The 16,805-nt window shown below is 41.1% G+C and overlaps 1 protein-coding gene across 1 annotated transcript; it reads left to right on the top strand.

The window, feature by feature from the left end:
• Positions 1-4,154: 4,154 nt before the first annotated feature.
• On the top strand, positions 4,155-16,568 carry GPR143 (G protein-coupled receptor 143; the record flags this gene model as incomplete). The annotated part of the gene is made up of 8 exons (XM_082303978.1): positions 4,155-4,398; positions 6,127-6,236; positions 9,214-9,308; positions 9,990-10,082; positions 10,588-10,697; positions 12,035-12,143; positions 14,701-14,818; positions 16,269-16,568. The coding sequence occupies 8 exons, from the start codon at positions 4,155-4,157 to the stop codon at positions 16,566-16,568; spliced, it is 1,179 nt and encodes a 392-aa protein (XP_082160104.1).
• Between the last annotated feature and the right edge of the window lie 237 nt (positions 16,569-16,805).

The raw sequence follows: 16,805 nt of genomic DNA, 5'->3' as shown, positions 1-16,805 counted from the left end.
AATAATGGGGCGTGAATTTCCCCATTCATCTCAGTTGTGCATTAAGTGAAATGCCAGTTTAAAATTAGCATTAAAAATTAGTACTGATAATAATTATGGGAAGGACCTATCTTATAGTTTCTTCCAAAGTAAATCTAATTGCAGGAGATCTGTGTGGATAAAATGAAGAAGACTGCTAAGCATACAGAAGATTTGTATGTTAAGGCCTTTAAGAACATATTGCAGGATCTGTTGGGGAGATCATAACTGGTTTTCTTGCATTATTAGCTTGAAGACAGACTCAGCTTTCATCAGTTTGGGAAATGCTCTCTCAGGTAATGTGTAAAAGACTATGAGATCATGAACCATTGACAAAAATACAGTTTTTACATTTGTAAGGTAGCTAAGATCTTCATTGGGAGCTGTAAGTTCAGGCAGTGATGCACTGAACTGTACACATCAACAAAAATAAATTCTCCTCTGTCTCTGTACTCATAAATTTCCTTCTCCTTTGTAAACCAGTGCTGTAGTCCCAGATTTAATTAAAACAGTGATTAAAGTATCTGTAACTGCACACTCAAGCATAAGCTATCACACACTCCTTAACAGCAAAAATGCATGCCTGTCATATTTTTGTAAACCTATGGCTGTCCTTTAAAAGCAGGCAAGCCTGTGTTTCATCTTAATGATGAACACGGACTGGACTGAAACATTATGTCCGAGGTCCGAGGACAGCGTGAGCAGGTATTTCTAACCGCTGTGCGTATGGAGTACCTGCCCATTCTCCTTGCAGAGAGTACAGTATTTTCTCATTCTTGAGCACACCACTGCCAATGTACAAAACCAGGACTGGAATTTTCAGTGTTGTGCAATGTTGTACTTACACTGTGAGTTTGATCGATTGGTATTTGCAATGCCAAGGGTTGTTTTAATGTTTCTTGTATGTGTGCTAATGATTGTCTTCAGGCTACACCATTTGCTTAATTGAGATCCTGCCTTGGTGCAGAAATGAGAGACAAACTGTATTTGTGGGTCTGTTTCGTACCACTGGTGGCAGTGGGAGCTGTGTCAATAATTTCACAGGGAAGGGAATTAGGACCTGTAGAACAATGTAAGTTTTATTGAATACTAAATGTTCCTTAACAAGGCAAAATGACTCTTCTCTTATTTTCTTTCATTACTTTTCTGTTTCCTTTGCCTTTGTCCCCAGCTTTTATCCTCTTATTTTCATAATCATGAGAAGCCAAATTAATCTCAGGTATAAGACTACCAAACCAGCTTTGAATTTCTTTGACTCTTCTGACTCTTTATACTTTGAGCCTGGCAATGAGGGCCAGAGGCTAGCTAGATCTTACCGGTTGAGATATTGGGTGGCTCATTAGTTTGGCAGATCCATCTCCCATTCAGCCTCAGATGTCCACAAATCAAGACACATGACTTGTACCATGGCAGGCATCCATTCACTCATGAGTCACCTTATTTTCTTTTTGTATTAGGTATGCTACAGGTCATATTCTTTACTTCCAATAAAAATCATTTACTGCCTCTGTAAGTAGCTGTCATCAAATTCTGAGACAGTAGGAGGGAAGGGACCCAGAAGAAGAGGTTAAAAAGCAATCCTCCACTCAGAGAAGTAAAGCAGTAAAAATAGGGTGCACAGCTGGCAAAACTGTGGAGAGAAAAGGAGAGAAGGACAAAAAAAATCATCTCCAGAGTCTAAGACTGCAATTTAGGAATGAAAGTAGTTTCAAAGTAGCTGAATAAAAGGGAGGGAGAAGTTAAAATAATGACATGATAAATCCACATGGGCAAACTAGAAAACCCCAGTTAGGATCAATGAAAACAGGTGATAAGCAGAAAAAGCAAAACACACAAAACATTCCTATATGTAAGCTCGAACAAATGATCAGGATAACAACTTGACTTGCTTTTCAAATTTTTGAAGGAAGGAAAATGGCAAGAGGAATAGTGAGAGGAACAATTTTAGAAGCTGATAGTGGAAATGAAAGGCTTCTATTCAACAGCTTCTCTTCCTGTCTAATAATCTACAAGTTTTGCTGTTCTACGTGTAAACCAGGCAATACAAATTTGCCTTCAAATGAGAGCAAACATCATTTATTTTAATGTATATGTATTTGCATTGTTTATGTGGTATATGATGGCTTTATTTTAAATAATAATCTGTCTCTGTGGAATCATAATTTTTGTTCTTTCGTAGCCAGGTAGACTGCAATGCAGTATCTTGACAGAGAGGTGGCAACGCCACGCACTGCTGCTCTGTCGGAGCTGGAATGAAGTCTGAGTCGTCCCAACCTTGTGCTGATAACAGAGCCTTGTATTGACAACAGAGCATAGGTATTCTCCTTTACCTCAACAGGAGTTTGTATTTCTGGAGCAGGGCAATCTGGTTCGCAACCTTGCTGTCCCCAGTATATTTTTGTATATGTGGTAGTAACAAAACATAGGATTGCAGCATCCAGGTCAGTCACCTGTCCTCATCCATGGAGCAAGAAAATCTCCTTATGCTGGAAAGCAGCAAAACATCCAGGTAACATTCAGCTTCAAACTCAGCTGACTGGATTTCAGTCTTTAATGATGTGTATGCCTAAATTCCCATTGCAGACTTCAGACACCTTGCCAACGTATGGACACCTGTGTGTAGGAGCCTGAATCTGCAAGTTAACGTCCTGCTCTTCGGGTGATGTAGCCCGGGCAGAGCACTGGGGAGTCCCCTGGGAGTAGGCTGGGTGGACGCCCGACGTGCCTGGCAGCTCGGGCTCCAGCAGCCGCCCAAGCCCTGCCGCGGCCGTCCCACACTGGGAGGCTGCACGGCCCCCACCAGCGGTCAGCAGGCTGATGAGCTTAGAGGGGTTTGTTCTTGTGCTGGGATCAGGTCTGTAAGGTATCTTGCGTAATGAAGATCTCAGCAGGTACCATTTTACTCAGGACTGATGGCTGTTTTCTCTACTGAGGGCAAACATTCTGGCTGAAGCCTCTGTGTTTTATAACCCCTGCGCACAAAACATCCCACTGTCATTCATCAGGCCTTCATAATTTCTGCTAAAATTATAAGCTAGGCCATTGGGGAGAAAAAAGTTTAGGTCATTTGTTCTTACAAGGACTAATTATAAAATCCATGACTGCATTGTTTAATATCCAGTTCATTTCAAGTATGTTGGCAATGCTCCCTCCTGTATTTCCTGAACATGTTTCTACAAACAAGTTTTCTGGAGGGGTGAGGGCTGACGCAAGGAGTTTGAAACTCAGCTGAGAGTGGAGATTTAATTTTTGTATTTATGATTGCAAGTATTTGCTGCTGTGTCTACTAGGACCCCTGACTTAAAGGATATTGTCTATCTTATAAGGTAAAAACAAATATTACAGGTCAAATTCCTGTTTTCATATTAAACCCTTACCAAATAATTAAAAAAAAAAAAATATTCTTGAGAAATCAAAAGTGCTGGAATTTTCCATGTCAAGCTGATCTGATGCAGACAGTACAGGCTAAGGAGAAGACTTTTTGTGCTTGCAGTTTAAATAGGATGAGGTTAATATTGTCTTCCTAAATGTAATCTCTTTCTACAGTGATAGGATATCGTGTTTCTAATTTTAATTACAGGGATGGGTGTGTTGGATCAGTAAAATTTAGATTTGGGTTAGGGTGTGGATTTATAGCCCTGCTCCTCCCTGTAAAGGCTGGGACGGCTTGTGTCTGGACTCATCTTTTTAATTAATGTGCAGTAATTAAAGGGTGCTGTGTGGGATGGGGCTAAAGAGAAACACAATTAAAATGTAATGCTTCTCCTTTGGTATCTGCATCCTTATTCATTTTAAACCATCTTCAATGCTCTGGTGAGTTTAATTCTTCCTGTATCACATACTGTGCAAGCAGAAATATGTGAGTGAACTGTTGCCAATGGCTCTGAGCAAGCATGGGACATGTTTCAGATTACACTGTTTTTTCTTGTTCAGATCTGATCTCCTTGCTAGGAGAGGCTGAGAAAGGCAGCTCTAGGGGATTTACTTCTAGCAGCAGCAGCAGCACATGATCCATCAATCGCGTGATTCTCACCACTGAGGACTAATGGGGAGGGTGAAGAAAAAGCGAACACTGTCTTGGGGAAACAACATCATTTGCTTCTGCTCGTGGGCCCCCTCCACCAGCCGGACGCTTCATGGCTTCTCCCAGGTTAGAAACCTACTGCTGCCCGAACCGGGATGCAGCTACACAGCTAGTGATTGACTTCCAGCCTGAAGTCTTCTGCGGAGTTTGCATTGGCAGCGCCTCCGTCAGTCTGCTACTGACCATCCTGCAGCTCCTGCCAAAGAAGGGACAGAGCCTGAGGAAGATGCCCAGAGCCTCCTCCTCTTCCACCATCCTTCTCCTTATCTCCATTTGCGACGTCCTTGGTGGCTTAGGTAAGCGCCAGCTTGATGTCCCTCACCCTTGCTGTAGCAGGCTCTTGTTGCTCTGAGGTGCCATAGCCGAATGAAGTTGCTGAGAGGACAACAGAGATTTCTGAGGGAAACATGCTGTATGTTTTCACAGGAAGACTTGGGCTAAGTGAGACCAGAAAATGATGGGCCTTTGGGGGAGAAAGGTCTTGTTTAATAGTTGTATTTTAGAAGCAAAGCTTTTGACAAATCTACACCAAAATCTCTGCTTTAAAACAAATTAAAATCTAGAACAGTGGATGGTTCCCAGAGTAAGCCATAAAAGTGGAGGCAAGGCAGCACATTTAAAACTAAAGCTGACATCAAACACTTAGCCGATCCTTAGGACTACGTCTGAAAAACACTTCCTATATGTCTTTAAATCCTCTCAGAACAAGTTTGCTGTCTTGTTCATGTGCCAGCCACTTCTCTGGGCACATAACAGCGACAAAAAACAAATTTGAATTGAGCTGTACACAGATCATGCTGGACACAGGCTTTTGAAATGCAAGCAAAGCTCCCTTATCAAGGACAACCTGCTGCCCAGCCCCTGGCTGATAGGCTGGAGGAATAAAACAACAGAGAATAAAACAAAACTCATGAGTCAAGATGAAACTAATCTGTCTAAATCTATCCTGTCAGTCCATGGCATTTACTGCCAAATTAAGTATAAACTACTGTGACACATGTCATGAAAACACAGGATGAGGAGTTTGTTTCTACAATAACATTTTTTTCCCTCACATTAGATAACAGAAGTAGTGCTGTTTTGTAAGTCTCTCTCACTGCCTGGGGAGGGAGTAGGATTTCAGGTCTTTTCGCCTTTCATACCTAGCCAGGTTCTCTCAGGGTACATAATAAGTACCAATATTAAAACAAACGATAGAGGGGGAAGTAAAGAAAGAGAGATATGGAAAAAAACGTGTGTGCATTCACCTGGAAAAGATCCTTTCAGTCAGATGAGGCCAGCGATAGATAAAGTTATTTTTCTCCCTTTCTCTTTCACTGGCAAACTCAAACTATTTATCCATCATTGTCTTTGAATTAGACTCACTTTAGTGGGTGGGAAACTGTTCTCTCTTGGTGGGAGACCTGGTGGTTTTGTTCTGCTATATGTTGGTGCTTTAATGCTTATTTCAAGCAAACACAGAAAATCTCACTAACAAACTGTAAATTCACTTAAAAAAATGGGTATCGTTCTCACCTAATTTCGAAGCCCTTCTTTGTTCAGTCCTGTGACAGAGAGGAAAAGAGCTGCTTGTAAAAATGAAGACAGCAAAAAGTAGGAAATAACTTTTTTCTGCAATGAGGGATTATAGAGAAATGGACGTTAGCATATGATTATATGCCGGCAAAATTGTAAATAGCTAGTTACTGTTTTATGTCAATCCATTAAATGCTACCCCATTTATTTTAGGGAAGTGCATGTAAGTAGTATCTGTATACAGAAGTATCTGTAAGTAAGTAAGTGAAATTTTAATCTACATAACATTTCAAGTCCCAGCAGCTTCAGACTCTTGGGGCTACTTTCCCTGAGCGATTACACAAATGTTTAAATAGCACTGTTGTTCCTGCTGTGCTCCTCTGCTGCCGTAGCCTTCCTGTGGACGCACAAAATCTGGGCTGCGATGTGAAATATGTGGCCGGGGAGAAGCATGTGACTCAAATCACACCACCAGATTCAAAGCATTAATACATTTTTTTTTTCTTTAGGCATAATCTTCAGGTCAAGTGTATGGCTAGGCTTCCCAGGCTTCATAGCTAACATTTCTGTGGCCAACAGGACTGACGTTTGGCCCTCTGCTTTCTGCGTGGGGAGCACGGTAGGTACAGACATCGTCTCCCCTTCCTCCTGCTCCCGGTTGACAGTCCTTCCGCGTGGGGAGACTGAAAGGCAAACCACTGTGGCTGAAAGGAAATTCGGCTGTGAGTCAGAGCCTGGAGATGATGGTTTCAGCCTCTGCCACACCCCTGCAAGTGCCTTCATGCCTCCCTCCGAAAGCCTGGATCAGGGCGGGCAGGGTGCTAGATGCCGCACGGTGCGCGTGAGGACACAGGGCAGCGCGGGTCAGACTGGTCCCAAGCGTTCTGTAGTACTCACTTGTCGCAAGAGTGCTGGGATAGTGGAGGGCACGCTTGTACCGAAGTCAGGGATATGGAGGCATGAGGATATAGACATTCCCAAATGGACTGTGAAACCACGGGTTTGGTTTGTGCTGGCACAGCATTGCTAATGCCCCAGTGGCTCCGTTGCACTCATAGCATGAGGGTATCTACCCACCTTCTCCAGCAGAAATTACAGCAGTGGGGACCGACTTAAACCAGCATCTCAGGTAGCTCAAATTAGCTTTTGTGGCATGAGAGTGTGTGTTTTAGACACAGAGGGACTGCAGGATAAATATACCCAAAGACGCAAAGCTGCTGGCAGAAGGTCTGTCCTTTCCATGTACGACTGCAGCTCAGATTGCCACTTATATGGCTGTTCAACGACCGCATCTGGCCAAGTCTAATTAAGTATCATCTTCTGGATTAAAATGCAAGAATAAGAAAATGTAGATGCATTCCAAAAGTGCAGATTAAAACTCAGTTTCAAGTATTACAAAACCAGTACTGTCTGAGACACATAATTTGTGTTTACTGTACAAGAAAAAAGGCTGTGTTTTTACCAAAACGTGGAGAATAACAAATAAGACAGATCATCACTTTACCCAAATTCAATAGGAACGTAGGATGCCCAATGAATTCATGCATGAGCAATAACTGCATTAGCTTTACAATTCAAAGTTTACAATATAGAAGAGGATATGCTGCATGTAAACAAAATTATTCATCTCCAGTAGTTTTTAAATAAAACAATATGTGCCAAGTTGAACTCACTGTACCTTATATGCCTATATAATGACAATTTCAGACATGAGAGTGTTGTGCCATAGAAGCAAATATCAGTTGTACATGTCTCTTGATTCTCAATTCCATCACACATGTTTAAGTTTTGCTTACTAGATGCAAATGTTGATTTTTTTCTTTGAGGAAGAGGTAACCAGCAACATCAATACCTTGTAGCAAGAATGTCCTATTCAAAGACCGTGTTTCCCTATGTCTTAAATTTAACTTTCTGGCCCTTCGCACAAAAAATAGTATTTTTAAACAGTGACAAAGATACTGCATGCAGCCCGTTTGTGTTTCATTTGGATCTCAGGCTAGATGGTGAGCAGCATAGTGGTCTACCACGATTTTTATTTTCCCTTTCTTGGGCTCCAGCAAAGTGCTGTAATTTAAGTCACTTGCTAAATTTAGATTTAATTATATTGGAATGAAAAATAACCCTCCTTCCACTCACTTCCCCTAACATAGTCTCGTGTGAGTTAATAAAATGTTTCTGATTCTATTTTATTTTTCTTTTAGTGCTATTGTTTTATTTCGCTTAACCACAAGCCAATACAAACTCCGAATAGTGAGGCCTTTAGGCATCTCCTTTGAATAACACCCTCTGGTTTGCAGAGGGGTGCCCTCTCAGGCACTGTAGCAAAATGTGTTGCTTTGCTAAAAAGTGAGATAACATATGAAGATTTTGGTTTTAAGTGCATCTGTTTTATATTATTTTTGGAGACAGTCTTGTCTATGTTGGATTTTCTGGGTGGAAAGACCCCGCTGTTTATTTTTGTATGTGTATGTGTGTATGTACAGTAAATTGTGCATTTTTCAACTGCAGCAAATATGTGAAAGTGCAGATGAAGTTACATGCTGAATGCTACGGGTAAAGTGCATTAGAAGGAAGACTGGAATTTTATTTTCTGGCTCCTGTGCACTAGGAAAATGTCATGGTGTTTGAATTAAATGCTGAATAATTCGTGCTGCAAATGAGTAGAGGTAGGGTCTATACCCATGGTGAAAGGAAATATTTCCCAGCTTGATTTGCCTTTTGGAGGAAGGAACAGTAGATCTCTATTCACTGACGTTTGGCTCAGTAACAAGTACGTTGGCTTCCAGCTGTAAAATGATGCTACTATGCAGCCGTGATAAAGGATATTCAGATAAGAACTGAAAGAGGGCTCGGAGGGAAGGTAATCTGAATATTAAAATAGTTCCAGACTATTACAAAGAACCAGCTCCTATGGGGAAGAAATTTGGAATTTATAAACAGCTGCAAAGAAAGGTCACTTATCTTATATAGGCTCGTGGGAAAAATGCATAGGGTCAGCTCATGAATGCTGTGGAATTTAACTTGACTGGAACCTGTTTCCTTTGGATTTTTATTGAAGAAAACAGTCAGAGAGTTCAGTATGGATAATTTTTCCAGAGGGTGAGTAATATTTTTGTTAATGACTTTTTTTCTTAATAACCATTCCCTGAATTGGGTTCTTGTGCATGGAGAAAACGCTCATCACATGAAGAACCGACAATGCATAGGCACACTGTGGTGATGACTGACCTCAGTTATATTTTCATGCCTCAGCTACTGAGCAACTACTAAAATTTCAACCTAAAATTAAAACATCCTCACTATAAATTTCTTTGGACTTCACTCACGACATTGAGGGTTAGGACTGGAGAGGTAAATAACAGGTTTTCTAAACAACAGAATAAGTTGTGAAAGCAAATGCTGTTCAATTTACCTATGACTTGACCTGTTGGCTACAGAAATGCTATTCCTGTGATTTTTTTGAGTAAGATTTCATACGTCATAATCTCAGCTGGAAAATACACACATTTAAAGAACAAATCAAGGTTTGAGTCCCTCCCCTGTCCCCAGTGGTACTTGAGAAGCAGCTGTGACATTTGGCAATTTTTTCCTTGCAGATGTGGATCCAGCTATTATATAGCGCTGGCTTCTGGTGGTTGTTTTGCTATGCTGTTGATTCTTACTTGGTGGTAAGAAGATCAGCTGGACTGAGGTACCAGAGTTAAAGCTCTGAATTTGTTATTTTCCTTCCAACACTGTATGTCCATGTTTGTCTGCAGCTATCTAAGTGTGTAAGCAAAGCTTGTACAAACATCTGATATTCGTACGGTTACCTGGTAATGATACGGATGAGTGGTGTGCTAAGTGCTTAAATTGCCAGAGCAAGGCTCAGATATTGTTTTTGTCCAGCTGGAACTTCAATGTAACTGAATTCATTTAACCTTTGGAAAAACAGGGAGCAGACTGGGATCTGTAAACTTTATTGCAGTGAGATAACTATTTTTGTCCCTACTCTGTACCTGAAATTGGTTCTTGTGGCAAGAAACTGTTCAGCTCCATTCTTAAGTTTTAATCCCCTAACTTGCTCCCTGCAGGCAAAATGAAGGATGCAGGAGTTCCTTCTGGAGATTTGGGGATAAGGGAAAGGCTTTCCACCCTACAGGTTGGAGGACACAGAACTTCTGTGTGCAAGTTTGAACAACTGCTTTGGCTCATCCTTTTTCTGAAGGGCCCCCACCACCCCACCTGCTTTCCTTAGTTTAATGTACTGCCAGTGTTTTTCTGCACCATTTCATACCTGTAAAGCTCTGTTTCAGTCAGGGTCCTATTTTTATGTTGCAATGTGGAAAGGTTTGGTATCTTTAATTACGCCTGTCCTGTTTGGTGCCTGCAGTACGATTGTGCTGTACCACATGATGACGTGGGGCCTCGCGGTGATGCTCTGCGTGGAGGGAATTGCGCTGCTTTACTATCCTTCTCTCTCCAGGTAAGCAGGGCTCCGGGAACAGACTGCGGAAGCATAACGCGCTCTGGTCATGTGAATGTCTTTCGGTCAGCTTTAGAGACACATGTCCAAACGTTGGGCTTTTTTGATCTTTGACAAACGTGTCCCACTGAGTCAGCGAGTCCTCTAGAAATACCTGCCTGGGTTTCAGGGGACCCTGAGGAAATATGCCAGGCAATACAGGCACTTGGGCATGCTGCAGGGCTGTGATACAGCTTCTGCCATGAGCCACTGTTCTCCCACTCCTGGTTTTAGCTTTGTATTTGGTCCTTTAAATTTGAGAAAAATGCACAGACAGTGCATGTTAAAAATCAACTTTGTGTCCCATGTGAACTGGTGATGAAGGTCTGTGAATCAAAAGCTTAGCATCTGTTTGCTTCATTCCTTTTTTTTTTTTTTTAAGTTAAAGGTGGCATAGATAGAATAGCCAGAACTGTCAGCTGTGGGAAAAAAAAAAAAGCATAAGCTGTTAATGATTTCTTCTCAGCTGTGAAAATGGCTTGGAGCATGCAATCCCACATTACGTCACAACCTATGCCCCACTTCTGCTAGTGCTGGTGGTCAACCCAATCCTGTTTAGGAGGACAGTATCAGCAGGTATGTTCCTAATGGCCAGCATCAATCAGTATGTGTTATTTAGCAACAAAGCAATACTGTAAAAAGTCATGCGTGTGTATTCAGTGATGTGGGATAGCTCATCGTTAAATCATAGGCACAGCAAAGGGTGGGAGGGAGTTGCCTATTGAAATGAAGATACTGTCTCGATGGGAAATTTGCCCTAGAGACACACTCTGATGATGTACTCAAGCTATGCCGTTATAAACCTCTACTGCAGATTGGCAAAGGTGTTTCTATGTTACTAAATTATTCTTGATTTAAAATATTTGAGGCAGTGTGTAGTGGATGCTTAACTCTACTGTAGTATTGGTACCACCCTGGACTTTGGAATGTAATTTATTCTGGTTTAAAGATAATGTTGGTGAGATCTGATAGTTGATTTAACTTCTTGGCAGCCTTGGAGCTAAAAAAATAATAAAATATGATCAGAATTTTGTCACGCCTGCTTCTGAGATTATGAAAGAAATGAGAATTGTACACAACTCAGATGGGATCTTGAAGTTCCCATTTAATCTATTATCCAGTGCTTTGAAGAAGTGAGACTGAAAAAAAGCCACAGATTCAATGCATTCTTTGCATGTAATATGACCAGTGCTAGATGTTTGCAGTACCTGAATTCATATTTATCATCTGCACATTGAATATATGAAACCAGCAACAGAAGACCTTGTATTCTCAGTTCAGTCTTCATCCCATCTATCCTGCATCCCTCAGTAATACTCATTTTCAGAGGAACAGTTGTTCCTATAACAACTTGCTCTTTTTATGGGAAACACACCCTGAGTATATTTGTGTTTGTGCATATGTATATTCCTTGTGATATCTGAACAGCATGTGGCACAACTGTCTATTTTTGCTGACATTACACCTTCAAGTTTCAGAGGTGTAGCCAATGCTGTATCAATTGCACAATGAAATATAATGTGCATAATAGGATAGCATGTATTCTGTTTTAGTCTAAACATCACATAATAAATATATCATTATATCACACATTGTATAGAAGTTGTAAGCACTACCTTTTGTTATAAAAGAAAAGTACATTGACCACACTGTTTTCTGTTTTCAGTGGGATTGAGAGAAGAAAAAGCTAGTGGCATATCACTCATTTTAGGAATCCATGATGGGGGTACTTCTTTTCCTTTAGTATTAGGCTGTGTGTGAGATTCCTTGATGATGGTCCTTCCAGCTTCTGAAATGCTGCTGGAGACAAATCCATCTGTTCCTTTATTCCCTCTTTACAGACATCTATCTTCCTTGTGCCTATAACTAACAAGATACATGTATGTTAATGAACATAATTTTATACTTTCCAGTTGCCTCCTTACTGAAAGGGAGACAAGGGATTTACACAGAGAATGAAAGACGTCTGGGGACAGAAATCCAGATCCGCTTCTTCAAAATTATGCTGGTATTCGTTATTTGGTAAGAGGTGCATTATTTTGTTTTAAACTGCCTTTTTCCCAGCTGGAGAGGGTCAGGGACAAGAATAGAGTCTGATGGGTTGCTTCATTTGTTTGTCGTTATGCTTGGAAGGAAAAGTGTCTAAGGAAGAAGTAGTTCTAAACTAGTTCACAAAGTAGCTGAATCACTCATGTAGCATCACAAAGCTGCGAGGAAATGATAAAAATGTTTAACCAACAGGAAAACAATAACCCCAAGAAACAATAGCAAAAAAAAAAAAAAGGTTGGGCATAGACTAAAGCTGTCTGGAACAGCAGCTCCCCAGCACTGTGGGCTGATAGACAGCTTTCTGTACTCAAGATTTCTCAGAGCCTCTTGTCACCAAACACATCACTGAAAACCTACAATATGCTTCTAAGACTGCCTTCATGGCCCTGACTATGGTTATATAATGCAGCCACCTCTGTGGTCTGCAAATCCCAAGTGTGTGAAAAAAAAGCATGGATAGCAACTAGAAATACAGGGTTATATGCCAGAAAAGAAAACTCCATATGATTGCCTGTGAAATTTCTGATCATTTGATCTTTTCTTTTTAGTATTCCTTTTCCCTCCATGAAAATAGTACTTTGGGGTAGGACAGGAAAGAGCTAGGGAGGAGGGGAGGGAGGGAACAAGGGAAGTGGGGAAAGAGGGAGGGTGCACACCTCATCCCCAAATCCCTGTGCCTCTGCTCCAGCAGCACCATCCGGTGGAGAGGTGACTGGAACCAGAGGTACTGGATGCGCACAGCAAAACTGAGCTGAAATAGGGCCTGCTTTTGGAGGAAATAGTTTTTACTGCAATCTCACAATTATCACACAGCAATAAAAGCACCAGAAGGGGTGGTGATCCACTCTACAAGGGGCTGTGCAATGACCTAGCAAGAAGTGGTCGCTGCTGTGAAGTATTTACTACTTACATGGGTAACACAAGTGGCAGGGAGAGGAAGGAAACAGTCCTGGAGTAGTCAAATGACTTGGACAAACTTCACAGTCTCTACAACTACTTAACTTTTTTATACGCAGGTACATTAATGCATGTTACATTGCTTTAAAAGGCTGAGCAGGGAGAAAGACTGCCTTTTTGTCTTCTCCTGGCTGCTGTATACTGGAGTGCTCTGGAGGGAAATGATTGTCTTTTCTTGGGGAATAACAGAGTCTGCTTGGCTCGGGAGAGAGGTTTCTAGTGCAAAGGGTGGGGTAGCCAGCAGGACAGGGCGAGAGAGACAGCAGTGAAGAAGCCTGCAGCACGGCTTCCTGGAAATTGTTGAAATAATGAGGAGCAGAGATTTAGCCAGGCTTCCAGGGTTGTGGAAAGAGTGAGCCTTATTTTGGAGCCCAGAGGCATCACAGAAGTGCGTTGCAACCTAAGGAATGGTGGCCAATTTGCTGGTCTGGGAGCAAGCATAAAAGAAAGGACTAGTTCCCCAAGGGCACAGTGGGGGAAATAAACATTTGTTTATTTCTATTCTGTCTCATTCTGAGCTTTCCTATTAAAATAAACACGACTCTAGTTTTGGATTTTGTTCTCCTGATAAAACAAGCTTTAGAGTGTAAAAACTCTCTCAAAGGTTACTGTAGGGAAAGACTGAGGCAGTCCAATCTCAGAAGCTTAGGGAAGACGCCCTTCCATCCCAGAGGCCAAACATGAGATGAGTTAGTCAAAGACAGCAGGTTGGGTCAACATGGGGTGGAAGAGATGCCTGCAGATTTGGGAGGGGAGAGCAGGAGGTTTTACACTGTGATAAAAATATAATTGCAGGAAGAACATGTGTAAACTCCTCCTTTAGAAAGTATGATATGGATGCTGATGGTTTTCTTTCTGATGCTACAGTAGAACTGTAAAGAAACGCTGGTCTGACTTTAGAAGTCAGAAGAAGTTACAGCCATTTACTATAACCTTTATTTAGTGTAGAATATCCTCAGTTTCTTTCACAAGATGAGGTTTGATTATGCTTATTCTTCTTTGGAAACAGAAATTACCTTTATTTCAAAAAGTTGATGGCATTTTCAGGGATTTTAAAGTCAACTTTGGTTTTGTTTTGTAGGTTTTTTTACATACATTTTGAAAGTCTGCTGTAAACTAACCCTGAAATTCTAACTCCAGCTAGAGTTTCTGCAGCCTTTTACAACACCCAAGCATATATTTGGTTTCCTTACCTGTGAGCACTATCCTTTTAAGACACAAGCAAAAGAAGTCAGCATTCATGATGTTCCCGTAATGGATCGCAGTTGTTTATCTTCTCAATTTTATCCTGCAGTTTACTGTTCTGCAGCAAGCTCAAATGATCAGGTTCTTTTTTTTTTTTTTTTTTGCTATATTGATTTCTTTGTCTAGGCCTGGGCTACAAGATAAGTGTCTGGTTTTTGATCTCAGAGACCTACTGGTCCGCTCAGATTGAGACTGAACATTAAAAAAGATCTCACTCTCCTTATTAGGCATCCTAATTTCTATAATTTGAAAGTAAAGCATATTTTACATGTACATACACATATATATAACTGTCTCATTCTCTTCCTCTTCTTTATTCCTGCAATAGCTGGTCATCCAATATCATCAACGAGAGCCTTTTGTTCTACCTCGAAATGCAGCCAGATATCAATGAAATGGCCCTGAAGAACATTAGAAGTGCTGCACTGATCACATGGATTATAATGGTAGGTCAGCCGTGACATTGCTTAGTCTTAGAAACCACTTCCATAGACTGACGGAACAGCACCAGTTGAGTGGGTGGTTTATGATTTTGGGGAATATAAACACTCCAAAACTCAAGGAAGACAAGCAGAAAGTAAGAGAGAGGAAGGTGGTCACTGGGAGTGTTTTTCACGTATAAACTTTGCCAAAAACATACCAAAGACCAACTTTTTCTCCTGTTTACCGAAGCATGCATTCTTTCTGAGAGTGATTGCTACTTATTTTAAGATCCTGAACAGACCCCTACAATGATTTCTGGTCTAACCTTGCTAACCTTTGCCATAATGCAAGCTACAAAGTTTTAGTTCACTATTCCTGAAGGGTCCCCTGTAAAATGGGCATTTTCTGATAATTCTCTGTTTATAACTATGGTTTTATTTATTAGTGACTTGTAAAGAAAACTTACATCTTATATCATAACATTTGGATAATTATCTGGGGTCAAACACCTGAAAAATCTTGAAAGCAATGCACCAAAAAATAGCTGTAAGATGCTGGCCTCTTACTATAGCCTACCCTCTTTTCTCCTGTTGGAATATTTGACAAGGGATTTTTCAGAGGTGATATTGCAGGTTCCTTTTCCAATAGAGTTTATTCTGGAGCTGTTAAATACCTCTAAGGCCTGAGCATGCTTGCTTTGTGTAGTTAAGCCCTTGAGCCATTTTGTATTGAAGGGTTAAGTGATGCAACTGATTGGATACAACCTCCTCCTCCGACAAGGAGTGAACATATTCATGTGACAGGGACCTGCACGGCAGGAGGTCAGGTCTAGGAACTGAGCTATTTTTTAAACTGGCTGTAAAAATAATTTGCTCTTTTCTCGTGAGAGAAATGGAAACAGCTAAAGCCATTTACTTGCCAGGCATCCTATGGCACTGGGAACAGAGACAATTTTTTTTAAATCACTTGGGGTTTTGTTTCTCAGTGTCTCTCATCCCACTTTGATGGACATTTTCACTGGCTCAGGAATCTGCAGCAATTCCAGACAGATCAATTGCTGCTGTTTTAAAAAACTTGACTCTGTGTGTGCTAGTGTCTCTCATATATTTGACTTGGCTTCTAGTGAAAAATGTAATATTTGCTTTTGTGAATAAAAAAAGGTCTAGAGCTTGTGGGGAATGTTAAATACACACCGGGGGACTGACCAGCTAAAATTCATGCTGGAAAACCATTCAGTGCTTACTGTTCACTGGGATGGCGTCAGCGTATTAGAACAACAGGTTGTGGTATTTCACTCCGACTTGTTTGTGTCTGCAATGGAAACAACATATACTTTTATTTGCATGTTAATCACATCTTTTAAAGACAGCAGTTGTTCAGTGAAAGGGAAATTGTTAATGCACGCGAAGTGTTTTGCTGGAGTTCAAAATGAAGCCTTGCTTGTGTAACTCCTGTTGCACTTCTCTTTCCTAGGGGGTTCTTAATCCCATGCAAGGCTTCCTCTTCACATTAGCTTTCTATGGCTGGACGGGATGCAGAGTGGACCTGCAATGGCGAAAGACAGAAATACCCTGGGAATCGATGTCCTCATCAACTGTGGGTGAAAATGCCTATCCGTCACCAGTGAACTACCAAAGCAACATCCATGATTCAAAGAAGATATCGTCAACCGACAGCCAGCAGACAGATGAGGCTATAAGCATGTTGTCTGAAGGTAACACTAGCAGTGATGACAGGTTAACCAGGAGCTCTCCCATCTACCAGGGCTGGTAGTTTATAGGTGCAGAGCTGGATCCCATTTCTCAAGTTGTCAAGACTCATAAAACCATGTCACTGTGTGAACCGTTGCGTGCTCTGGAATTAGGTTTGTGCCCAGTGGCTTGATGGCATTTCCTATAATGAGTGTGTTTGTGTGAGAGAGTGTGTGAAATGGAGAGAAATTATGGTTTATGTCTTCATTTGCCTTAAGGGAGATGTGTTAAAAGGTAGAAAAGCCTGATCATTTTTCAG

This window comes from Platalea leucorodia, assembly GCF_965183815.1.
Source record: "Platalea leucorodia genome assembly, chromosome: 2".
Taxonomy (NCBI): Eukaryota; Metazoa; Chordata; class Aves; order Pelecaniformes; family Threskiornithidae; genus Platalea; species Platalea leucorodia.
This window is presented reverse-complemented; position numbering and strand designations above follow the sequence as displayed.